Raw genomic sequence first — 24,790 nt, forward strand, 5'->3', positions numbered from 1 at the left:
CCACCCCCCACCACCACCAGCTTACTGTTTACACATTAATGTAGAACCTGTAGGGCACAATTCCTGTCATGTTTCCCCTTTTTTTTATTTCTCTCAAAGAAATACAGCTACTTACTCATCTGCTTTGTTTGCTACAATGTGCTCTTCTCTCTTTGGGTCTTTGAGCCTCTCAGCGCTCCTCCTCTTCTTCCTCCTCACGTTTTCAAGCTCCTGTTCGAAAGATGCAAATCTTTTTTTTTTGCCCAGCTCCACTTTCATCGTACAACAAACACGTTGTTGTGACTGTTGGAGAATGCTGCACTCGTGAGTGATAGAGATCAGCCCTTTAATCAGCCGGCCGATTTGATATTGGCCACTTCTCAAAAATCAGCATTTGGCCATGCCTGTACATACTTGCATACTGCGCGTACGTATCAGTTACCAAGCAGGCAAATAAAGACGCAGCAGCTGCTACAACCAGCTTACTGTAGCCTACAGTTTGTTTTTTTAAAGCAAGAATAATCTTTTACATGTTATATTTAAGTGTACAAATTCCTTTAGGGGTTTCCTTAAATGTACATTTGTGTTGTTAAATGAAAAATACACATCAGCCAAAAATAACAAAACAATTTCAGTCGACCTGTAATGTGACGTAACCGTCAGCCAGCTGTCGCGCCATAAGTGTTTTTGTTATGATGCGAATGTAAACAAATAAAGAGGCAGTTCTCATGGCCTTTAAGGTGAGGGTCTCCTCAGTTTTTATAACCTTCAGAGAGTCCACAGAACTGCTGGATCCAAATACGCCTTTTCTACTCTAGTTACCATTTGTACGTGTGATGCTGTGTACCATCTTCTTGGCTAACATTTTTTTTTTTTCTTTCACCTTATCTGTTTCCTGCAGGTCACCTGGATATGGTTCGCTTTCTGTTGGAGGCCGGAGCAGACCAGGAACATAAAACGGATGAGATGCACACGGCACTGATGGAGGCCTGCATGGTGAGCATCTGACCCAAACCTCAGTTTAGCACCACGACCAGGTTTGGTGGCGTTTGGCTGTATTTTCCCCCATAAAGCAAACTAGGCTTCATAGTGAGAAAAGTCTGGAAGTTTTATTTATTTATTTTTTTCTTTGTTACTTATGTGAAATTAAACTTGTGATAATATTTTATCCACAACTTACTAGGTGTTTAAGGTCAATCAATCAGGTGGGTTGGATTGCAAGAAATATGGTAATATTTTAGAACAACAACTGCATTTTATAACTATAGAATTACAATTACAAAAATAAAAAAATATTTCAAAATAAAACTGGAATTGTATTTTGAGTTTTAGTGCTCTGTGTATGAGTGTGCAGTGAACTCTCAGATCTGAACTGACCTTAGTTCAGGTTGAGTCAGTAGTGTCCAATCCTGGTCCTGGGGGGCCACTAACCTGCATGTTCTCTGCTTTGCTGCACCTGATTTGAATAATTGAGCGATTCTCCGGCTTCTGCAGGACTTTGAGTTGCAGGGAAACAGCTAAAAACCTGCAGGATAGTGGGCCCCTCCAGGACCAGGCTTTGGATGCCACTGGCCCTAAGTAGAACGTGATGCCGTTTATTTATTCAGGTGCTTATCTCTACATTCTCTGTGTCTCGCTGTCCCAGGACGGCCATGTGGAGGTGGCGCGGCTGCTGTTGGACAGCGGCGCACAGGTCAACATGCCAGCCGACTCGTTTGAGTCACCCCTCACCCTCGCAGCCTGCGGAGGACACGTAGAGCTGGCCGCCCTCCTCATCGAGAGAGGCGCCAATTTGGAGGAGGTAAACAGAGAGGCAGGCGTTCAACGAAGACCAGTTGGATTAAGGAAATGCATCAAAAGCAAAAAGACTTGAATATGCAACTCTTAGTTTAAACTATACCACTTTTTAAATGTTTCTTAGTTGGGATAAAATGTCTACTCCCTCTGAGATCTGGTATATTGAACTTTGTACCAACCTCAAGTTTTTAATTTACTTTTTTAAACAAACAAGTAAGTAAAAGAAAATAAATATTTTAGCATTTGAATAAGGCTAAACTGCTGAGACGTTTTTCTATTCTCTGTGAGAGTGGACAGTCGCTCTGGTAGCAGGCAATGTGGTTATAAGCCATATTCATTTCTGGTTTCTTATGTTATTGTCTCTGTTTGTGTCCAGGTTAATGATGAAGGTTATACTCCTCTGATGGAAGCAGCAAGAGAAGGCCACGAGGAGATGGTAGCACTGCTGCTAGCTCAAGGTAGGACAGCTTCCTCCCCACATCTGAGGAATGGAAACTCGAGGTCCAGATCTAGCCCGGGTAGATTTTACCCTTTAGCTGTCATCGCTCCTCTTTTACCTCTCTTTTGAGAAGAAAGAAACAGTTTTAAAACCAATGCAGAGCTGATTCTATTCCGTAGGCGTGTTATTGAAACAAGCAGTCATCAGTTCCTGCCCTTTTTCTTTTTTCCGCTCTCCAGGTGCGAACATCAATGCCCAGACAGAGGAGACCCAGGAGACCGCTTTGACTCTGGCGTGTTGCGGAGGCTTCTTGGAAGTGGCCGACTTCCTCATTAAGGCGGGTGCTGACATCGAGTTAGGCTGCTCCACTCCTCTAATGGAGGCCGCACAGGAGGGCCATCTGGACTTGGTCAAATACCTACTGGCTGCAGGTGAGCACCAGAAGCAAAATGGGGAAAAAAAAACAAGCTGCACTGAGAAAACAAAGGATAATTAGCTGTTTTAAATAAACTGGTATTGTACTTGTGTGCTTACACTCGTAATCTCTGTTTGCCCTTCAGGAGCAAATGTTCATGCCACGACAGCAACAGGCGACACAGCGTTGACGTACGCATGTGAGAACGGACACACAGATGTGGCAGATGTGCTGCTGCAGGCTGGAGCCAACTTGGTACGCTTAGAAATACCATTAGTCTATATCACACTGTGAACATAGCTATATGAAACACATTTGTAAAACTTTTATCTACACCGTTGTTTGTGTTTTAGGAGCACGAGTCTGAAGGGGGTCGGACTCCCCTGATGAAGGCAGCAAGGGCAGGCCATCTCTGTACAGTCCAGTTTCTTATCAGCAAAGGTGCGTTATCAGATCTACCTCTTGATATGAACTCATTAGGACAATCTCTGCTCCTAATCTCTCTTAAAAAGTTAAGATTGTAGATTGAGAATTTAAAAATGCCTTTGCTTGCACATTAATGTCTTCAGGGTTGTTTAAACGGCGGTTGTCCTCTTTTGCAAGGTCATTTTACTTCATTACATTTATTACTTTTATATTTAAAACCCTGAACACACTGTGTTTGTAGTTATTTAAAGTTTAAACAAAGTTTGTTTGTACTTGTATCTTCAGGGTAAGTCTTTCTACTCTTTGGTCTTGCTCTGCTGTTCCACTTTTTTACATTTTTCTGGTGAATTTATTAAAGTTTTACAGTTTTTTTTACCTGTTAGGCATTGCCTCATTCTTACTCCATGTTTGCACACATTTGCAATGACTCTTTTATTCATGTGTGGTTTTTCTCCTGTTCAGGTGCTAATGTGAACAGAGCTACTGCCAATAATGATCACACCGTCGTGTCTCTGGCCTGCGCTGGTGGACATCTGGCTGTGGTGGAGTTGCTGTTGGCGCACGGAGCCGATCCCACTCACAGGCTCAAAGTAACGCCCTCGTTCTCCATTTGCACCGTTTTATTCGACGTAATTATGCGTCTGCCTTTGGGTTCAAAGGCTAAATTGAAACTAAATTGTGTTTTATTCTGGTAGGATGGTTCGACCATGTTGATCGAAGCTGCTAAGGGTGGCCACACTAACGTGGTGTCCTACCTGTTGGACTACCCCAACAACATCCTGTCTGTCCCAGCCCCCGACCTTTCCCAACTCACACCCCCATCGCAAGACGCATCTCAGGTACGGCCCGCAAAAATGACAGATGTTCTAAAAACGCACGTGTAACATATGCCCTGACATACGTCTTTTGTCATAACAGGTCCCTCGTGTTCCATTCCAAGCTCTCGCTATGGTAGTGCCCCCTCAGGAGCCCGACAGAGCCCCGTCAAACATCGCAACCCCCCCACCCATCTCCAGCAAAGGTAAATAGTGCACTGAGTTGCAACTCTTAATAAGCATCCTTGTAAATTTAGCTGTTTTTTAGAACGCTAATCTGTTGGTCCTCTTTATTTTGTTTGAAATTCAGGTGTGTCCAAACAGAGACAGGCGACCCTTCAACCCAGCGTCCCCAGCGCCGTCTGCCGGGGGCCTGAAGCGGAGCCCCTGCCACCCTTCCACCTGTGCCCGCCTTTAGAGTGCATCGTGGAGGAAACGGAGGGGAAGCTGAACGAGCTGGGCCAGAGAATAAGCGCCATCGAGAAAGCCCAGCTAGAGTCGCTAGAGCTCATTCAGGGGGAGCCACTCACCAAAGACAAGATCGAAGAGCTGAAGAAGAGCCGCGAGGAGCAGGTAGAACCAATCCTCCGCTTAGGGTCCGAGCTCAGTTTGAAGGTCTAGCTAGGAATTACATTTAAAGCTGTTTTGCGTACATTTCAAGTTGAACGAAGACGTGGCTGTTGTCTGTGTAGGTGCAGAAGAAGAAGAAAATCTTGAAGGAGCTGCAGAAGGTGGAGCGCCAGCTGCAGATAAAAACACAGCAACAGTTCACCAAAGAGTACATGGAGGCAAAGGGCTTAAAGGAGGATCAGGAGGCAGGACAGAGCCAGGGTCCAGGTCCGGGGCCTGGGAGTGTGACCGCTGCTCCAGGACCCCTGCCCACCCCACTGGGTAGTCAAGTACACACTGGGTCTGACACCGACGAAGAGGCCAACAAGGACCGGGAACAAGAACAGCAGCTCGACGGCGAAGGGGACGAGGTAAAATGAGTTTGTTCAATATTAATGCCAGGCTGCACCTTTACAAATTGTAGAAACTTAAGGTGTTTCGTTTGTGTTTTCAGGATGACGATGACGAGGAGGAAGATGAGGAGGACGAGGAGGAGGAAGAGGAGGACGAGGAGGACGAGGACGAGGGTTCAGAGGACAATGCCGATGAAGAGGAGGATGATTACCCCAAGCTTCCTCAGGTGGACACGATCCTCTACAGGGACGGGCCGCAGCTGCCACAGCAGCCTCCTCTTCCTCCTTCTCCACAGACTCAGCCTCCTCCTCCATCTCTTCAAGCCGCCTTCGTCCCCATCCAGCCCCTGCCGGACTACAACCCTGCGGACTACCCGGGAAGCACCAGCCCAGAGCTGCAGAGGGTGTTGGTGGGACAGCAGATGCTGGGCCAGCAGCAGCAAGGTCCGGGTCAACAGATAGCTGGGCTCGGCCCGGGAATGATACCTCAGTCGGCTCCAGATGGGCTCATGGTGGCTACACCTGCACAGACGCTCACAGACACACTGGATGACATCATGGCAGGTAAGTCTGTCAGCAGGTATTTCTGGATGTGTATGATCCCAACTTCAATGTTCCGAATCTTATTTATTTTTAATTTCTTCTGTATTCCAGCTGTGAGCAGCCGCGTGCCCATGCTAAGCACTACAACTTCACCCACACCCCCGTCCCAACCGCCCACACAGACGCCTGCGAACATCGCCTCCCCCCCTTCAGTCTTGCCCCTCTACCCCTCTGTTGACATTGATGCACATGTAAGAAGAAAAGCTGGTTCCATATCCTTTGATTGTTTTACACAGAATGCCCGCGAACACATCTAAACAACAACTTCCTGTTCCCTCACAGACGGAGAGTAACCATGACACGGCGCTGACGCTCGCGTGCGCGGGAGGACACGAGGAGCTCGTGTCGGTCCTGATTGCACGGGGCGCCAACATCGAGCATCGGGATAAAAAAGGTAGAGGAAAAAGAAGAGTTTGTTGATGACAGGATGGATTTGTCGAAGGGAGTCTGATTTTAACGCAGATGATTCATCTCTGGTGTCCTCAGGGTTTACCCCTTTGATTCTGGCTGCCACCGCTGGTCATGTAGGAGTAGTCGAGGTGCTCCTCGACAAAGGAGGGGACATTGAGGCTCAGTCAGAGAGAACCAAAGACACCCCCCTCTCCCTAGCCTGCTCTGGGGGGCGCCAGGAGGTAAATAATCTTTCAGCGGGCTTGCAGTATTGACATTGCATTTTAATGTTTTCCTGGCTTCAGCTCCTTTTTTTAAAAAAAAAATATATATATACTTTGAACAGGTTGTGGAGTTGCTGCTGCTGCGGGGAGCCAACAAGGAACACCGCAACGTTTCAGACTACACGCCTCTCAGTTTGGCTGCTTCTGGAGGTTATGTCAACATCATCAAGATACTCCTCAACGCTGGAGCTGAGATCAACTCCAGGTGAGCACAGAGTCTTAATACCCACCTGGCCTCTTATCAGGGGTTAAAGTTAAGCTTGAAACCCTTTTTTTTTTAAGCTTAATGTTATAACATTTGTTCTAATCTGTATTATGTGTTTAATTTAGAGAATCACAAGATGTCACAAATTTGATATTTAAAAAGATTTTTTTTATTCCAGATTGGCAACTTGTCAACTGATGTGTAATTTCCACCTGAGCTTTATCATCGTTAACCATCTTAGTCCCATTATTACATTAGTTCGCGTTGCATCTTGTTTTTGAGCTCTCCAATAATTTGTTTACTTTTTTCAACAGGACTGGCAGCAAGCTGGGGATCTCTCCTCTAATGCTGGCGGCTATGAACGGTCATGTGCCGGCAGTGAAGCTGCTGTTGGATATGGGCTCGGACATCAACGCTCAGATTGAGACCAACAGAAACACAGCTCTGACCCTCGCCTGCTTTCAGGGCCGAGCCGAGGTTGTCAGCCTGCTGCTCGATCGCAAGGCCAACGTAGAGCATCGGGCTAAGGTGAGCCAGCTCGAGCGTCACTCGGTTGTTTTGATGTTAATCTAACGCTTTTCACCGGGTAGTGTTCTGTTGTTGTATCTCCTGCTCGTGTTGCTGACTGAGCCTTTGTTCCCGCAGACCGGTCTTACTCCTTTAATGGAGGCAGCCTCCGGAGGTTACGCAGAAGTAGGCAGAGTGCTGCTGGACAAAGGGGCCGATGTCAACGCTCCCCCCGTTCCTTCATCACGAGACACTGCCCTCACCATTGCTGCCGACAAGGGCCACTACAAGTTCTGTGAGCTGCTCATTAACAGGTGAGGGCTGTGCTGCTTTCAAATGTGCAAACATATTCAGAGTTTTGTTTTAGGAGCTGCTGGTTCCGTTCTGAACACCGTCTGTGCTACAGATTGCATGTGTTTTTGCACTGATCGTAAATTTTCTTTATTTTGATTCCTTAAAATGACACATCTGCCTTTTTGACTTTAAGGGGTGCTCATATCGACGTGCGTAACAAGAAAGGGAACACTCCCCTCTGGCTGGCAGCAAACGGCGGTCACTTTGACGTGGTTCAGCTCCTCGTGCACGCCAGCGCCGACGTGGACGCCGCAGACAACCGCAAAATCACCCCACTCATGGCTGCTTTTCGGAAGGTGCGTGGATCATTCAACCTGAGACTGTGTGTCATTGCGCACTTTGTCGAGCTTCTCGTTACTAAAACATGTACTTAACGTTTTAGGGGCATGTGAAAGTGGTCCAGTATCTTGTGAAGGAGGTCAACCAGTTTCCGTCAGATATCGAGTGCATGAGATATATCGCCACCATCGCTGACAAGGTAGGTATTGATTTCTCTCTTGAGTCATTATTCCTGCAGCAGTTGACCTCGGTGAGGGGATCGGGAGTCACAGCTGTAACCTCTCGTTCCCTGAAGGAGCTGTTGAAGAAGTGTCACCAGTGCATGGAGACCATCGTCAAAGCGAAAGACCAGCAGGCAGCTGAGGCCAACAAGAACGCCAGCATCCTCCTCAAGGAGTTGGACTTGGAGAAGGTAATGGCATCACTGGACTCTTGTACTAGAAAATGTTTAAATATTAATGGGGTGTTTTTTAAAGGTTTGACAAGTCCTTGGATTTGGGAGGAAGTCTTTGAAAATGCTTGAAAGTGTTTTTTTTGTCTTACTTTTGTGGTAAACTGCAACTTGATTAAATAGTTGACTTATGTTTTTATGTTTTTGGTCATTTTTGTCTTAAAAAAGAGACTATTGAAAGTTTCACGACCTCTAGAGTCTGCAAGTGTGGCGTTATTGTTATCTTTGCGTTGAATTTCATGAAAGATAAAAAAACAAGTTAAAGAATTGAATGATAAAAAACAAAAAAGCTCTTTTGTTTCTGATATTTTAAGCAAAAAAAAAAGTTGAAATGAAAGTAATTTGTTGAGCACAGGCACGTTATTTAGGATGCAGATTTTTTTGTGTATTATCACAAAACAATTTTATTTTATTTTACATTAGATTTGATGTAATGAGGAAGTGAACTCCACTTTTTGAGTATATCTGCAAGTTTTAAGAACATCTTAAGATGCTGGAGAATGTAGAAAAATTACCTTAAAAGTGCTTGAAGTTGACTTTGGTGAAATGTTCGTGATGGGATGGCAGAAAACATGTTTTTATGTGATCCTCGTGTGCCTCGCCAGTCTCGAGAGGAGAGCAAGAAGCAGGCGCTGGCTGCCAAGAGGGAGAAGAGGAAGGAGAAGCGCAAGAAGAAGAAGGAGGAGCAGAAGAGGAAACAAGAGGAAGAGGAGGGGCAGAAAACTAAGGAGGAGTCCTCTGAGATGCAGGAGCAGAAAGAGGATTCGGCTGAAGGTAACAGCCGTCGTTCTCAGTCCCAAACTTTCTTTTACTGAACACAGCTGATAATTTGCCTCTGATTGGATTTGATTCCTCTCCCTTCAGAAAAAGAGGTTCCCATCGAGCCTCCGAGTGCCACCACCACCACCACCATCGGCATATCCGCCACCTCCACCACTTTCACTACAGCTTTTGGGAAGAAGCGAGGAATCGTGGCCACTACCCCGAACACCAATCGTAAGAACAAAAAGAACAAAACCAAGGATTCGGCACCAAACGAACCAATCATATTACAGGATCCGCAGGTGAGCGCCGCCGCGTTCTGCGTGTCAGTTTATTTATTTTTTTTGAAGCAGCCTAATTTGAGCAGAGGAACTCTAACACGGCTTGACCTTCGTGTTTAGGTTGCGCTCGCACAGCACAAAGCTGACAAGAACAAGATCCACGGCGAGCCGCGGGGCGGAGGCGGGGGAGTGGCAGGCGGCAACAGCGATTCCGACCCCCTGGATAGCACCGACTGTGCCAGTGAGAGCAGCAGCAGCGGCGGGAGGAGTCAGGAGCTCAACTACCTCCCTGACCTCCCCTCCTCGGCGTCCTCCTCCTCCTCTTCTTCCACCTCTTCCTCCTCCTCAGCTCCTTCCTCGGGAGCAGCGCAGTCCCAGGCCTTTCTTCCCGGTCCAGAGAAGAGACACTGTCCTCAGCTGCAGACGGACAACAAAATGGACAATAAAGTCACAGTCTCTATCTCAAAACCAACGCAAAGGTGAGCGTCACACTGCTGTTTCGTCACATTACAAGCTTGTCATTTAGATGGATCCACAATTAACAGGTTATGTCATTACTCTACACCTTATTCTTTACATAAAATATAAACGTTTTGTTGCAGAGCTCCAGATTCAAGCGACTCCTCCAACTCTTTGCCTTCACCGTTCAAGACCATGGCTCTTCCTGTCACCTCCCCCAAGCTCAGCCTCACGAGTCCAAAGAGACCCCAGAAAAGAGAGGAAGGCTGGAAAGAGGTGGTGAGAAGGTCAGTTTTCAGGTTTTACCCATGTTCAGTTTTAAAAGGGAATTGGTGTTTTCTCTCACTTTTAAAAGGAGCTTGATCTGTTACATATTCTTGCATTGCTGATTAATTTGTCTACCCACTGCCAGATCCAAGAAGCTCTCCGTACCGGCGTCTGTGGTGTCTCGGATTATGGGTCGAGGTGGCTGCAACATCACGGCCATCCAAGACGTGACGGGAGCTCACATTGACGTGGACAAACAAAAGGACAAGAACGGCGAGAGAATGATCACCATAAGGTAAAATAAAATGAATCTCCCCCTGGTGGACCATGGATGCTACTGCAGTCATAAGTGAAGAAATAACCAAAGCATGGCGTTTAAGTTTATGTAAAATGCAACACATAAACATGTTTGCAAGTTTTAACTCTTTGAACTATCCAGCATATATGCTAAAACTCAGGACTTTGCTCGGGGAAAAAAGCGAAGCAGCTTTTATTGAAATTAGAACAGCAAACAAAGTGTATCTTCTTTTGCTCGTGCTCGAGATGTTTATCAAAACACGGCAGTCACAATAAGATGCTGAATGCACAGAATGAAAGCAATAGGAAGAAAACTGATTTGGAAAAAAATAATCACTTTTTTTGTTTGTGCTTTGTGTGAGCTACTTTAAACGCTGCTACCTTGTGGTGGAAATGTTTACTTTTTTCTTCACAAGAACCTGTTCCGATTCAAATTCTGCTGTTCTGTTTCAGAGGAGGCACGGAGTCGACGAGGTATGCAGTCCAGCTGATCAACGCTCTAATCCAGGATCCGGCCAAAGAGCTCGAGGATCTGATTCCCCGGAATCACATCAGAGCCCCTGGTTCTAAAGCCTCCTCAGCCTCCTTCCCCAGTTCAACAGGGTCAGCTAGTGGTTCAGCCGCCGGCTCAAAGGCTCTAAGCTCGTTGGTCACCTCCAGTGGCGTTTCGTTCCAACCCTCTTCATCGACGTCTTCATCCTCCTCTCAGCCTGGGGCCAAGCTCGGGAAGGGGCTGTCGTCCAACGTCAGGCAGCCTTTCCCAGTGTCACTACCCCTGGCATACGCTCATCCCCAGCTGGCTCTGCTGGCCGCTCAGACCATGCACCAGATCAGACACCCTCGTCTCCCCATGGCACAGTTCGGTGGCACCTTCTCACCGGCTGCAAGCACCTGGGGGCCCTTCCCCGTGCGTCCCGTGAGCCCTGGCAGTGCCAACAGCTCCCCCAAACACAACGGAGGAACCACCACCACCGGGGCCCAGGCACGACCCAACTCGACCCACGAGCACAGCAGCGCGGCCAGCTCAGGAACTCCAGTCACAACCACCAACACCGCGACCACGAGTGCGCCCAACACATCCGCAGCCGCAGCCTCGCCTCAAACCCCTAATGCATATAATCCTCAACTGAGCGTCCCCACCCCGTCTTCTGTCAGGAAACAGCTCTTTGCTCCGGACCCCAAGCCAACAGGCGTTACCCCCGTGTCTAACCCCCCTGCCTCGAGTGGCAGTAACGCCGTAAGAGGCACAGGTTCTCCTGCACATCCCAGCTCCACTACAACTACAACGAGTGCTCCTCAGCAGCCAGTTGGACCTGTTTCTCAGCCTCCCATCCAGCTCACTAAAACAGAGCCCAGTTCCGTTGCTCCTGGAAAAGACAAGCCGCCTGTACTGGTGGAGAACCAGCCCGTATCTGTCAGTGAGAGCATCAACTCCGTGGGTTTCGCTTCTTCTGCTCTGGCTTTGGCTACCAAGCCAGAGTCTCGACAGCAGTTGCCTCCTCCTTCCTCCGTACCATCCACAGAGGCTCATCCACCCCTTCAGAACCCACAGCCCAGCTCCCACCTTCCCTCAGTACCGTCACCTGCCCTCTCACACAATGTTTCACACCCCAACAACACCGTGCCCCACTTCTCCGCCCCCGCACCCAGAGTCTCCCATCGTATGCAGCCACCAGGGCCTTACTTTTCCCTCGCGGAGCAGCAGCAACAGACGCAGCAGCAGCAGCAGTCCGTGTTTGTACCCTTCAGCGCTCAGCAGGAACCCTTAAAACAGACCCAAAACCTGACGTCTCAGCCAACAAATCTGCCCCCGACAACCCAAGCTCAGGCCCCAGCTCCAGGCTCCCTTCAGGCCTCGGCTAATCTGGGGATAATGAATGGCTCCCAGATGCAACATGTTGCCACCGCAGGCAAGCCTCAGCAAATCCCCCCCAACTTTGGTCATGCAGGTCTCTTCAATTTCAGCAGCATCTTTGATAACAACAGCCAGGTTGGTGAAACGGATATAAACAGTATTGGTGCGATAACTTCTAGTGTTTGTACTGTTTGCTCACCAGCAGGTTGGTTACAATTTGTGCTTAACCGACAGGTGGGAAACAATCAGGTGTGGGGTGCATGCCATTTGCCTGCACGATCTCCTCCGGATCAGTCATACTCGGCCCCGCCAGCCTATATGAACATGGGACAGATGGAAAATATGATGCCCCCGCCGCCTCCAGACAGCTCCAAAGCCCCTGGCTACCGTTCTACCTCTCAGAGGATTGTCAACAGCCCCATTGGTACGACCGTTTTCTTTTCATTTATACACATTGTGTTTTAGTTTGAGTGGGTTGGTTAGTTCAGTCATTTTCTGTCCTATAAAACATGATTTTTGGCACAGTGTAAGTTCATACTGAGCTTTCTTTTGATTGTGTTTCCACAGCTTTGACCAGCTATGCTCCCAGTATCCCTGGCAGTCCTGTCTATCTGCACAGTCATGCAGGGGTTGGCGCACCGTCATTCAGCAGACAGCACTTTTCCCCTCACCCATGGAGTGCATCCACGTCAGGTGCAGCACTCACAAACATCTTATAGTTTTATTTTTCCGTGTCTTAGTCACCAATCTGGTATGAGGTGGTATGATAACCTTGAGCAAAAATACTACAAATTCACAGTATTATGGTATTAAAAGAAAAATAAAAAAACATGATTTATTTGACTTTTAAAAAGAAGAAAAAAACAGAAATTCAATTACTATTACTCCTGCTGCCTAAATAATACCACACATTGCTTAATAATTATTATATTAAAGCTATATTAGTATAATAAGACTTCACATAATATTTATCTATAGTTATTTTTAATTTGGATGTCAGCTTTCTTTTGTACTCAGAACAGATTTTAAGCAAATTTGTGATTAGCTTTTTGATATATGTAAGATATTTAATGTAATCACAAATATTGAGTCTGATTTTTAAATGAAACTTCAGTCTCAGAAGGCAGTTTTAAAATAGTAATTGTAGAGGACATGGGCATAATTCACCGCGAGCAGCTTGTTTAATGACACTGTTAGCAGTTCTTCACATAAATATGTTCTGTTCACTAAGGAAGCTGAAGTTTCCCCTTTAAGAGACTGTTTTTTGTTTGGCTAACTGTACCTTTAGAAACGGGGCATATTTCCCTTTTTAAGAAAGATATGGAAAAGGCCATCCTCTTTCTTTTTTATCAGCTCTACGAGATTCACACAAGTGGCAAACTGAAGCAACCTGTATGTTTCACCAGCTAACATGCTAAGTCTTGTAGCTTGTTGCAAACGTTTGTTTCAAAGCAGCACATTACCAGCTGGATAAAAAGTACCACCAACTGAAGTCCTGTAGGAACAGTATGATGGAAAAATGATTAGTTTAACACAGTGTAACCCTGTAACCAGAAACGGGCCTATGGCTAGTCCTAAGTATTGACTTTAAAAAAAAATCTATTTAACAGTTTGAATGACAAGCACTTTAGTTAATTTTTTTTGTGTTTTTGAACCACATTATCGTTTTAAGCAACACTTTGACCTGTAAAGCTAAATAATTCCTTCTGGTGTGATTTATTTATTTATTTTTTACCAGGTGAAACCCCTGTCCCTCCACCTCCCACGGTATCCTCCTCTGCCTTATCCACCTCAGGTGTGGCCCCTCCTCCCCAAGCGAAAGCAGGCAGTTCCTCGCATCAGGACCGCAAGGTTCCCCCACCCATCGGCACAGAACGGTTGGCCAGAATCAGGCAGACGGGTTCGGTCAACCCTCCTCTCCTCACAACCAGCTACACGGCGCCTGTTGGACAGGGTGGCATTTGGTCGTTTGGGGTTGGGAGTGCCTCGGGTAGGGACGACATTTCTTTTCCCCAAACCAACCACACACGCTGTCAGACAGCAACGCGTTGATGACGAGTCTTTGTTTTTGGTGCAGAGGCCATGTCCGGCTGGTCCCAGCCGCTGATGGGCAGCCACATGATGCACCCCCAGCTGCAGGCGGAGCAGTCAGCCTTCTCTCAGCACCAGCCCATGGAGCAGGACGACACAGGCATTGCGAACCCTGCTAACAACTACCACCAGCCTCAGCATTTGCCCAACAGTTACATGGACTTCCAGAAGGTAACGGAAAGCGACGACTGTGCTGTTTTACCCCCGCTGCTTTTAGTGGGCGTGTTATACCAACCACCTGTTTTCTGCCTGTCTAGGGGATGCCTATGTCAATGTACGGAGGAACCATGCTGACCCCTCACCCCCCCATGGCGGAAGGCCCGGGGGGTCCGATGTACAATGGTTTGCACGCTGGTGACCCCGCATGGAGCTCAATCATCAAAGTGGTCCCGAACAATGCTGATAGCTCTGAGCCACAACAGCAGGTTAGATGGTGTTTGTTTGAACAGGCCTAAACTGCAGCCTTTTAAAGGATCAACAGTTTTACAGTAGTTATAATACCAAATTATAAACTTCGCTCTCTTTCCTTCAGGTTTGGCCCGGAACCTGGGCACCTCATGTGGGTAACGTGCATCTGAACCACGTCAACTAGACGGCGTCCACAGCAGTTACACACACACAGCATGATCCACAGTGCAAAACATGTAATACCAACTAAAGAAAATGACCGAATGAGACAAAGAAATAAAAAACAAACAAAAAAAAACGTACAAGATAACTTTTAGAGACCTGAAAGTGGAGAGCAGAAGTTGAAGAATTGGAAGTTCCCTTTTGATGTGCCTATCTCAGACAAGAAAAGAGAGGGGAGGGGGGGAAACCGGGCTGGAGCTGATTTCTGTGTCCTGATGATGCAAACAAACATGCGCGTTCACCTGTTCAACAGGATCTATTCTCTGCGTAGTTTAGTGATTTTTGACTTAAACCCACATACACCGTTCTCGGGCTGCAGGGGGCTCAACATGAAGTAGCTATTTAAACTTGGCCCAGAACTAGATAAAGATGATGATGATGATTACCTAAAGAGAAATCAGAACCTTTTAGAGTGGTAAATACATGTATAATTGTTTACATACTAAAAAGGGTTAATGAGAGTAAATTTCATGTCGTATAGTGGCTCTACTTTATGTAGCCTGTATTAATGTGAAATATTTACCTTAATATTCAATAAAAAGATTGAAAAGTACGTGTGGTCCTTGATGAATCTTTTTCTCTTGACATATTTTAATTTTGTTCTGAACATTCAACTTTTTTTTTTTTGCTATTTACAAAGATTTTATTTATTTTACCTGCTGAAAATACTGTTTTTTTATTTTGTTTTTGTTTTTCAGATTCACACTGATGGTCTAAACTCTCAGCTCCTGTTGTATATTGATCTAAAAGTAGAAAAGATAAAAGAAAATTGACAAGTTCGGGTAAAAGTTAATGTTAGGAAGCGTAATGATTAACCACTTTATTTTAAACACATTTTTATACGAGTTGTACGATTGAAGAAATTGAAAACAAAGTCAGAACTTTACATGAACTCAACCACTTGTTTTACCCTTTCTGTTCAGTCAGTCACATACAAACCTAAACTTTCCAAAAGCCTTCTTTTTTCTTTGTTTTACTCTTTCCAAGCAGGTGCATTAAAGCTAAGAGCAACTCTGCCCTGTGACACTTGAAACCTTAAAATTAATGTGCACAGTCAGAATTGTAGTTTTTGTTTTAAAAAATGTTGGTAGGACTCTAAAAGTAGCTCTAACATAGGAGCTCACACCTTCTTTAATTCTGTTTTGTTTGCATGCATATTCATTCAGCACTAAATATTAACATATATGTATATAATACAAAAAGAAGTAGAGTTTAAAGTAGAAACTGAGTAGAAGAAATACAACACTATCGGCTTTTTACAGGTTTTTGTAGCGAGCAATACATTGTTCAAATATGTCTTGAAGTTGTGTTCAGAATAAATCATATATACGAACAAAAACACTCATTTAATATAAGGTATTTTGTGATTTAAGCCGAGTATTAGGTTGTTGCAGCAGACGCTGGGAGGAAATGTGTATCTACGTTAATCGAGCTTTTATTTTGAAAGTTATAACCGGAAGCGCGGTCTGCAGTTTGTCGGGTGTTTTTTTTTTTTCCCCCAACATGGCTGCTGCGACAACACCAGAGCGACCCAAAAACAACCCGCTGCCGGGAGCCGTCCCCTTCGACATTTCTCAGCCGCCGATCATCGAGGGCTTCAACCCGACGCCGAAAATCAAAGATGAGAGCTTTAAGGACAAATTCATCCGGAAGACCAAGGAGAACCCGTTCGTCCCGATAGGTGAGGAGGTTATACAAGCCGGAAGTGGCTGCAGCAGAGCGGGGAGTTACACAAGTGGAGCGTCCTCTGCGACACTTTATTAACATTAAAGATAAACTCATGCCAGGGTTTACTGGTTGAGTCGAAGAGGTGAAGCAGCTATCGGTTTTGAAATAAAAAAAAAGTGTTTCCCTCTTATAGGAGTGCCTGTTTGTTTATTTGTTTACTGCTGACCCTTTAAAGAGGCGCCATGTTCTTTAATTAACACGACTTTTGTTGATACCAACAAACTGAAGGTCAACATCCACATGTTTACCTTTGGGAAGGTAAACAACGTGTTTAATGCTTGCTGGAAAGGAAAAAAAAGTGGATTTTCAAAGATGCTAACAAGCATGACATTGCACTTTTTTGTCCTTGGAAAAAAAAAAGTATTTAAAGGACAGGCTTGATCATTTTAGGGAAACTTTTTTTAACTTCTCGGAGGACAGTGGCAAAGAAAGTGACAATTAATAGCCTGTATTTTGATATTAAATTAAGGTTGCCCCTTCTCCTGCAGCTACTCCAAATAAGTCCCACTTGTTCACTCTTTTTTCTAATTCTCCTGCTGTGAACTTTAACCTTTGACCTGCAGACTGAGGAGCTTTTGGGTATTTTGCACGTTCCCCGAGGATTGTGCTGTCTGACCTGAAGGTGAATTTACTGGGATGTTGGGAACAGTCCTAAATGTTTTCCACTTTTGAATAATCTCTCTCTCTGTAGACTGATGAAGTCTAAATATTTTGGAAATGACCTTTAACCCCTCCCAGATTGTTGGGCAGCAACAGTTGCTTCTCTAAGGTCATTGCTGATGTCCTTCCTCCTTGGCGTCGTGTTAACACACACCTGTGTGCTCCAGAGCAGCAAATTAACTAAACTGCTTTTATAGAGATGATCTCACCGATGATGAGCAGTTAACCAACATATTTGATCAGCAGCTCCTGGCTGCTGCTGCTTTAACTCCTCAGTCCCGTGTGGACGCAGAAGTCCTGAGTGAGCTTAGTTTTTCCTGACAAATATTTTCAATTTTTTTTTTTTGTTTAATAAATAACATGTTGGAATCTGTTGTTTTTCTTTATACACTTGAGGTTAGATTTAAATAGTTTTGGCAAAGACCAGATCATTTTTCGAGTAAAGAGGGTGGACCTGACTGTATTCATTACATCATTTCCTTTTCAGATCTGCCCGTATATCATTCCTGTATATTTCATGATTTGTTTTTATGACCAAAAAACAAAAACGGTTCTTGCTGTAGCGTTAACCTATCATTGGGCCTCCATCTTCCCGTTCTGAATGACACAACAGTATCTGCTGCTCAGCACACGGTTCTAACGGTTCCTGATTTTGTCTTTTTTTTATTACGCAGGTTGTTTGGGAACAGCAGGGATGCTGATGTACGGGCTCCGGGCCTTCCACCAAGGAAAAACCAGACAGTCCCAGCTGTTGATGCGGGGCCGTATTTTGGCTCAAGGCTTCACCGTAGTCGCCATCATCGCCGGCGTTTTCTTCACAGCTCTCAGACCCAAGCAGTGAAGACGGACGGGTCTCGCACCGCTCGCCGTTCAGCCCGGAACCGGACCAGATCCACCGCAGAACTGGACTCCCCGAACAGCTGATTATAATGTGCTTTGTACCCAACACCATTTAAATACATTATTTATTGTTGTTGGAAACGCTCGAACGGCTCGTGGTGATAAGTGTTTTGCTTCAGGCCAACTGGGTTGAACGGCAAAGTGTCAGCACAAAAAAAGCTGGAATTCCCTTTAAAAGCGATTTAGCTCTTGGTGGGTTCAGTTCCACATATTTCTCATGATTTCTCGTTGTAAAAGCGTCTAAAACTCCTTTGTTTATAAACTTTCCTATAAACCTGATGCTGTATCTGTTCAGAAGACTCGATCGTACTCATCTGTATTCAGCTTAAACACTCTTTAACTGAATGTTTATTGTAAAAAACTTTGTAAATAGGAGCATTTCTCAGGGCTGGGATTCAGTCTCAACTCTGTAAAACTGTGAATAAATCCCCCCCGAACCTGCTAAAAGACATGTGACAGCATGAAGAGGACACACGAGCACACGTCATCTTATTCAAATGATTATTTTCAGGGTTTATTAAATGGCAACAAGCTCAGCAGGAGAATATATTACAGATAAATTATTAGATGCGATCAAACTTCTCTGATTTTAAGTTTTCCAGCTCCCTTTTGACATTCGTCGTTTTGATTCTTCGGTCCAAGTCCAAATAGGCAACGTGTGAACGTGTGTGCAGACGCTGGCGTCCGTCTAAAAACATTTCTCTAAAACACGTCGATGAAGGGGCGTCGACGGGAGAGGTGATTCTGAGGGTTTTTTTTTTTTGAGATTTTGCCCAATTAAAGAAGAGGAAAAAAAACAAACAAAAATCATCTGGCTTAATGCTTGAAGTGAAGTAAAAGCCAGATCATAAAGGCCACAAGCTTCCGTTCCTGAAAGACGAACATGTTTTGCTACCCGGAGTTTGTGAATTGGTGAGATCGTGCGGCGGCGGTGACCAACCAGAGGCGTGGAATTTAAAAAAAAACACAGAAGAACTTGGCAATTAAAAGATCTTGGCATACATTAATGCTAACCTAAAAAAATAAAATTAAATGGCAAAGTAAAATGCTTAGCTTACAGTAACAGTATTTTCTTCAGTATATTAGTGGGAATAAAATAAAGCTGACCAGCTAAAGGATGTAACAGGAAACCAGTCCATCTTCTCACAGGAGCGTCAGGTTGAGTACATTATTTCAGCATACTGGTATCAATAAAAGGCAGGAAGAGGTGTTTTTTTTTTTTTTTTTGGAAATAGGGCAAACAAATATGATGCTTGGTGTTAAAACTGAAAAAAAAAAAAGAAGAAAAAAAGGCAATGTGATAAGAGGAAAAAATCCTTCGAAGCGCATCGGCCTAGCGAGCTAGAGGCGTCTGTTTTAGAGAGATGAGGACGGAGCGCATCCGGGACACGTCCTTCGCCTGCTTGCTGGTCTTCGGGTTGAAGTCGCAGAGGCGAGCTACCCGTTCCCATTCGCTGCCAGCGCCTTCGCCGTCGTTTTCCGCCAGGAACGTCTCCTCGGACGCTCTGCGGGCGGGACGGAGAGAGAGGACACGTGAGCGGCGGCGTGGGAGGTTTCACCGCTCTGAAACAAGATGCTCAACCACAAAACGCTCCTGGACGGGAGGTACAAAGTAAGGCCATGCGTATATGTATATATATATATTTTTTTTTTTTTTTATTTATATATATATATATATATATATTTTTTTTTTTGCACACGTAGATTTTTTTTGGATAAACATTTAACCTTTAATGCTACTTTGAAACACTGCAGTCAACTAAGAGTCAAAAAATTAAAGATATCAAACCTTAAAAGCAAACTTGTACTTTTAGGTTGGGTGGGGCATGCATTTAGGAAAAAAACAATGCTAAATCGGGGAAGGTTGAGAATATTAACAAGAAGCACAAGAACTCTAAACCTACACAAGGCCTATAACATCAGAGTTGGGCTGTTTGTAGAAAGCCTTGTCAGCAATCCTAGTTCCAAGGCAAGAAAGCAGGAAAAAAGAGAAGGAGAGAAGAAGAGAACAGATTCAGCGTCAAACAACGAGCAGTGCAAGGTTAGAGCATGGTGTAGGAGCACTGAGAGACAGCTCTGATGAGAGACGTGTGTGTGTGGTTCTATAAACACACACACACATGCAGATGAACCGAGGGGGAACTGTGGAGCTTTGCACGCCAAGCTGGAATATTCTGGTGTGGACAGAAACTGTTGTCCTGTGGTGTTTGGGTTCTGTTTAGCACGACTTCCTGTTTTCTTTGTCCCCCTCGGGGGGGGGCATCTCGTCAGAGGATCATTTCTCAGTGCTCCGAGAGACAACGAGACGCTAAAGCTACAAATGCAGGGTGATACCGTGCCAGACTTGGACAGAGTCTGTGGGGAAGTGTGAAAGGAGGACTGGTTAGCTCGATGGATGGAGGAACAAAAAAAGAAGAGACTGTAGAATGTAGAGAACAATGAAAAGAACAAGTGGAAAAGTAATGAACTGATGTTATGACCTTAGTCTGGTAAACTTCACTCAAACGCTTTAAGTCTTTGTGATATAAAATACAGATGGTGTGTCTGTGATCCCACTAAACCCCCTCTGTCTGAGCTGACTTCAACAGAAAACATTTGAAAGAACATCTTCTATCAGTCAATGAAAACCACTGAAATTAAACGCTGTGACAAAAGAGATAGTTCAGATCTTCTGAAGTGAAGTTAAGAGAAAAGGCTGTGAACGGTTAATATCTTACCTGCTGCAGACAGCTCTTTGAAGGACCTTAGTTTATAAAAACAGTTTAATTCTGACAGGACTGACGAGCCGACAGCTAGTCTGAATAGAGACAAGACCCATGTGGATTGGCCTTGTCCTAAAATAAACACTCAAGTCTCAAAAATGATTTCAAAATGACAGGAACATCTTGTTGGGGAAGGCAAAAGGCAGAACTCTGAAGTGAGACAGAGCAGCGGCCCCGACCATTTATGGCGCGCACAGCGGAGGGAGAGCGAGGCTCACCGACACGCGAGGCGACACCTTCTGCGCTGAAAGGTAAAAAAGGCAGCGCTGACGCGAGGCGTACCGAATGCAAACTGTGTACGCGACACCACCTGGGGGAGGAAGAAATCCAACAGCCGGAGGCAGCTAGCTAACGAGGGCAGCACCGAGCGAGCGACGTCAAAGTTTCCAACTGACTCGGAAGAGGCAAAAACAAGTTACAGAGTCGTTGAGTGACTTTCATTGCAAAGGATTTGCCTCCGCAGTCAGGGGCTGAAAACCACGGCTTGTGTGAACAGGGGTGGGCAATCCTGGTCCTCGAGGGCCACTATCCTGTATGTTTTACTTGTTTTTCTGCTCCAACACACCTGATTTGAATCAATAGGTGATTAACAGGCTTCTGCAGAACATGAAGAGGTGATTTAAGCACTGAATCAGGTGTGTTGGAGCAGAGAAACAAGTAAAACATACAGGATAGCGGCCCTTGAGGAGCAGGGTTAGTCACCCCTGCGATGGAACATAATTCAATGTCGAGGATACGAACACAGCCATTCCTGCACTCTAACATGACCAAAAAGTGAAGAAGATGGGTAAAGCAGCTCCAACATGTCTGATTTAAGCATTTGGACTCCTGTTTTTGTTCACTTCTCACAGAATCTTGTTTAAGTAGAAACACTGACATTTAGAGCAAAATACCTTGTACCTTTTAGGTTGAGGAGATTCAAAGCTCAGGATTTTGTATGAAGTGTGATTACGGATGGATGGATGGAGATGAATCAGTGATGGTTTTATAATCAAATCTAACTGTGAGGCGCCTGAAGAATCCCACCTCAGTAAATACCCTTGGACAGCAAAACTGATGAGAACGTAAAGGTGTTTTGAACAAACTGCTACGATATTTCTGGTTGTTATAAGATGGCAGCGATCCACTTAGTTTTTGGGCCCCTGCTCGGACTAGCCATCAGCTCATCAGTCCGGTCAGAATTAAACTGTTTCTCCAAACTGGGGGCGATCAAAGACCCGTCTACAACAGGTAAGATACTGCGTATAACTTTCCCACAGAACACCACTTTAAAACGAGCTTAACTATCACTTGGAGGCATAAAACAAACAAAAAAACCTGACTTCCCTGAGGCGTGTCGGCACCTCACCTGTTGTTGGCCTTGTTCTTCTCCATCGCCTCGTTCTGGTGCACGTGCCAGTCCTCCAGCTCCTTCTTGGCCTTCTCTCTCCACTCTGCCTCTGTGGCCTTGGAGGCTGAGTCTTGTTATCGGGTGCGACAACGGCAAATGACACGTAATTACAAGGAGCATTACAGACGTAGGTCTTTCCGCGCCGCTTTGCTTCCAATGGTAACAAAGTTGTTGCAGCCTAAAGTAAAACTTGCACGTAAACAAAAGACAGAAGAGCTTCTACCTAACGCTTCAAGGCGTGCCGACTGCTCCTCCCTCCACTTGCGTAAACTTTCAGGCTCTTGTCTCTGAACGTCCACCTGGGCGATGGCTGCGTAGCCATCCGTCGGCCCATTCGCCTCCTTTCAAAAGAACACAGAAAACCCATTTAGTTCACGTTAATCGGCTGAAAATCAGCCTCATTCAGAGCCTGGCCCTACCACAACACGGGACACTTAGGGAACGCCGTGGCTTTAAACATACCTGGGCAGACAGGGGTTAGTTTTAAAACCTGAGAGAGACAGAAAGTGAGCTCACCTGAAACAAATCTCCGTTCACCGTGGAGGATTCCTCCTCTTCTTCAGAGTCGTCAAACATCATGGACAGGGAGAGAAGAAGAGACGTGAAACTTGGGGACTTTAGGGGAGCTTTCCAGTCAGCCTTCCTTCCCTCACAATCTGCTGAGACTCGACTTTCTATTCTGCTGGTTTCACTCTGTTCTTGACACGACTAAACCTCAGAAATGCAGCTGCACCTGTTTGGGCACTCATGTCGCCCGGACAGGATTTTCAAGCGTAAAACAGACTTTTGTGGCACATTTGGCTCGATTATTATCTACGCTACCTTTAGCTTAAAGATGTTTAAAAGTGCTTTAAACTTTCACTGAGTCCGACATTGTTCCAAGAAGCCTTACCAAAGACACAGAGACGTCGACAGGAGTGGAAATGTGACCTTAAAATACTGAATACGTGGTTAAAAAAAATGGCACTGAAAGCACCTTCACCTTTACCTGTACTCGGGCCACATACTGCCAAGGCTTACAGTTAGATGTTAAACCGGTACAGTATGAGATGCCGCACATTTCTGAGATGTTATCAGCCTCGGTGACACACTTTAAGGTTTGACATCTCCTGACAATGAACTTCAACAGGAGAACCAGTGACAAACCGGAGCCGGTGAGCCAAACAAACAGGGGCTAACGACAGCTAGCCTAAAGCTAACGTCAGTTTATAATAAAAGCGCAGCGTCGCCGGGGTAAACATGTATTTAAGCTACAAAAGTTATTAGCAAATTGCGTTGTTTCTTCCCTTTGCGGATGTCAGTCGAGTATTTTTCCGCTAAAGTGAGCCATTTCGTGTGGGAGGTAGTGGAGTCCGCGTTAGCTCGTTAGCCCGCTAGCCGGAGCTCCACGTTAGCCCAACTTACCGTAATTCACCGGCTGCGGGTGAGGAGGCTCCGCGTCGTCCGCTCCCTCCAGCGCCCCGAAGCCCTCGCCGTCGTTCTCAATCCCCGCTATCTCGCTCTCCTGCTGGGCCAGGAAAGCCGCGGCTGGGTCCTCTTCGGTCTGGTGTACTCCGTTGTTAGCCATCGTCCACACACACAAACAAAAAAAAGTTTAAGTGAAGCTAGTTGATGTATCAGATTGTCCTTAAAAAAAAGAAGCCGCTGAATTAGGATCCCAGGTTTTGCTACGTTACAACAAACAGTTGAACGTGTTGATAACGTGCTTTTTAAAATATATATATATAGATTACTACGGACAGCGGGGCTATCAATTGGGTGGTTCGCTATAAACAATATTGGCTTCTATTCAAGGCCCTCACTGGTGATTCATGATTTTTTTTCCCACTTGTTCATCCACTATGAAGGATAGGCAGAACCCTAAAGGGACCGATCAGGATTTGATGGAGTTTGTCGCCATCTGCTGTCCAGACCTGGAACTACACAGAGGTTATGAAACCACTGTGTGGATCAAACTACAGACTGAATGGATCAAACTACAGCATCATCTCAAAGTTATGTTGGTGCTATAATAATAATAAACCATATGTCCCAACATTTACACACAACATGCCTCCAAATGCAGACATAAATGTGTTTAAACATTAAAAATTCAAAATGACCGAAGTAAATCAATAAATGAACAAGTCCTGCAGTATTTTTACAAGTTTGCAAACATCTTGTATCTAGTCTTAGTGGATTAAAAGAAGACATTTTTAATGAAGCTATAATGGGAAGTCATAAACAACTTGATTTTCAAATTGAAGTAACGCATAAATGTAAATTTACACTCACTGTTAAGTAAGTATACTTGAGAATAAATATTAGTAGCAAAAGGTATTAAGTAGTTTGGTCCTTCAGACACAAGATAGCCTTTCACTTAAATAAAAACAACCACGATGGAAGGAAAAATTCTTCTGTAGTTCAATTGTTCACAGTTGTAAACAACATGTTTAATCTTTAAAAGTGTTATGTTGTAAAAGCCTATTATCCTGCCTGTTGTGACAAATGTTTGTAATAAATTTAACCCTCTGAAATGGAACATTACAAAGAAATACTCTGGAAAAATACAAGCATCTTAACATTAAGCACATACTTCAGTAAATGAACAATAAATGATTACACCATCATGGCAAGGGAGCTTGTTTGTTTTATTTGCCATGTGCTAATGGACAACAAAGGCTACACAAGCTACACAAATGCAAATGTCAAAGCTGCAACACATAGGTTCTGATAATTGTAATATACAGAGTATTATCCTGCAAATGTATGCGAGCTACGTGCAGTAAATTCAAATTTTACACATTTACATCACTTCTTATA

At 45.0% G+C, this 24,790-nt stretch overlaps 3 protein-coding genes across 12 annotated transcripts in view; 2 read left to right on the forward strand and 1 right to left on the reverse strand.

The window, feature by feature from the left end:
• Positions 1-15,101, forward strand: part of ankhd1 (ankyrin repeat and KH domain containing 1) — a 31,384-nt gene extending 16,283 nt beyond the window's left edge. For 4 of the 7 annotated variants that reach the window (XM_017426647.3, XM_017426649.3, XM_017426651.3 and 1 more), the window contains exons 7-39: positions 881-975; positions 1,619-1,780; positions 2,153-2,234; positions 2,455-2,646; positions 2,776-2,885; positions 2,984-3,071; positions 3,519-3,646; positions 3,752-3,895; positions 3,975-4,077; positions 4,182-4,444; positions 4,564-4,851; positions 4,935-5,397; positions 5,488-5,627; positions 5,719-5,830; positions 5,923-6,068; positions 6,173-6,315; positions 6,630-6,843; positions 6,961-7,136; positions 7,310-7,472; positions 7,559-7,654; positions 7,751-7,867; positions 8,512-8,680; positions 8,771-8,970; positions 9,070-9,428; positions 9,552-9,695; positions 9,821-9,970; positions 10,426-11,962; positions 12,062-12,251; positions 12,395-12,520; positions 13,566-13,817; positions 13,905-14,089; positions 14,176-14,343; positions 14,451-15,101. In XM_017426647.3, the coding sequence (XP_017282136.1) occupies positions 881-975; positions 1,619-1,780; positions 2,153-2,234; positions 2,455-2,646; positions 2,776-2,885; positions 2,984-3,071; positions 3,519-3,646; positions 3,752-3,895; positions 3,975-4,077; positions 4,182-4,444; positions 4,564-4,851; positions 4,935-5,397; positions 5,488-5,627; positions 5,719-5,830; positions 5,923-6,068; positions 6,173-6,315; positions 6,630-6,843; positions 6,961-7,136; positions 7,310-7,472; positions 7,559-7,654; positions 7,751-7,867; positions 8,512-8,680; positions 8,771-8,970; positions 9,070-9,428; positions 9,552-9,695; positions 9,821-9,970; positions 10,426-11,962; positions 12,062-12,251; positions 12,395-12,520; positions 13,566-13,817; positions 13,905-14,089; positions 14,176-14,343; positions 14,451-14,510 (6,965 nt within the window). In that variant the 3' untranslated portion in view covers positions 14,511-15,101. The remainder of the gene's footprint in view (positions 1-880; positions 976-1,618; positions 1,781-2,152; positions 2,235-2,454; positions 2,647-2,775; positions 2,886-2,983; positions 3,072-3,518; positions 3,647-3,751; positions 3,896-3,974; positions 4,078-4,181; positions 4,445-4,563; positions 4,852-4,934; positions 5,398-5,487; positions 5,628-5,718; positions 5,831-5,922; positions 6,069-6,172; positions 6,316-6,629; positions 6,844-6,960; positions 7,137-7,309; positions 7,473-7,558; positions 7,655-7,750; positions 7,868-8,511; positions 8,681-8,770; positions 8,971-9,069; positions 9,429-9,551; positions 9,696-9,820; positions 9,971-10,425; positions 11,963-12,061; positions 12,252-12,394; positions 12,521-13,565; positions 13,818-13,904; positions 14,090-14,175; positions 14,344-14,450) is intronic. The other 3 variants (XM_017426648.3, XM_017426650.3, XM_017426652.3) reach the window with 1 other exon arrangement.
• A 924-nt stretch (positions 15,102-16,025) lies between these two features.
• higd2a (HIG1 hypoxia inducible domain family, member 2A) lies at positions 16,026-18,128 on the forward strand. The gene is made up of 2 exons (XM_017426704.3): positions 16,026-16,229; positions 17,611-18,128. The coding sequence occupies exons 1-2, from the start codon at positions 16,052-16,054 to the stop codon at positions 17,775-17,777; spliced, it is 345 nt and encodes a 114-aa protein (XP_017282193.1). The 5' UTR covers positions 16,026-16,051; the 3' UTR covers positions 17,778-18,128.
• Positions 18,129-18,548: 420 nt separating this feature from the next.
• cltb (clathrin, light chain B) lies at positions 18,549-23,815 on the reverse strand. Of its 4 annotated transcripts, XM_017426697.3 has the most exons (7): positions 23,393-23,815; positions 22,505-22,545; positions 22,212-22,329; positions 21,947-22,058; positions 20,171-20,191; positions 19,741-19,794; positions 18,549-19,341 (listed from the first exon to the last, which is right to left on the reverse strand). In XM_017426697.3, exons 1-7 carry the CDS (start codon positions 23,553-23,555, stop codon positions 19,170-19,172), a joined length of 681 nt encoding a protein of 226 aa, XP_017282186.1. In that variant the 5' UTR covers positions 23,556-23,815; the 3' UTR covers positions 18,549-19,169. The 4 variants fall into 4 exon arrangements, with proteins under 4 accessions (XP_017282186.1, XP_017282188.1, XP_017282190.1 ...); XM_017426699.3 differs by lacking the exon at positions 20,171-20,191 and having other exon boundaries at positions 23,393-23,814; XM_017426701.3 differs by lacking the exon at positions 19,741-19,794 and having other exon boundaries at positions 23,393-23,814.
• Positions 23,816-24,790: the final 975 nt, after the last annotated feature.

The sequence above is a fragment of the Kryptolebias marmoratus genome, linkage group LG9 (genome assembly GCF_001649575.2).
Source record: "Kryptolebias marmoratus isolate JLee-2015 linkage group LG9, ASM164957v2, whole genome shotgun sequence".
NCBI lineage: Eukaryota > Metazoa > Chordata > Actinopteri > Cyprinodontiformes > Rivulidae > Kryptolebias > Kryptolebias marmoratus.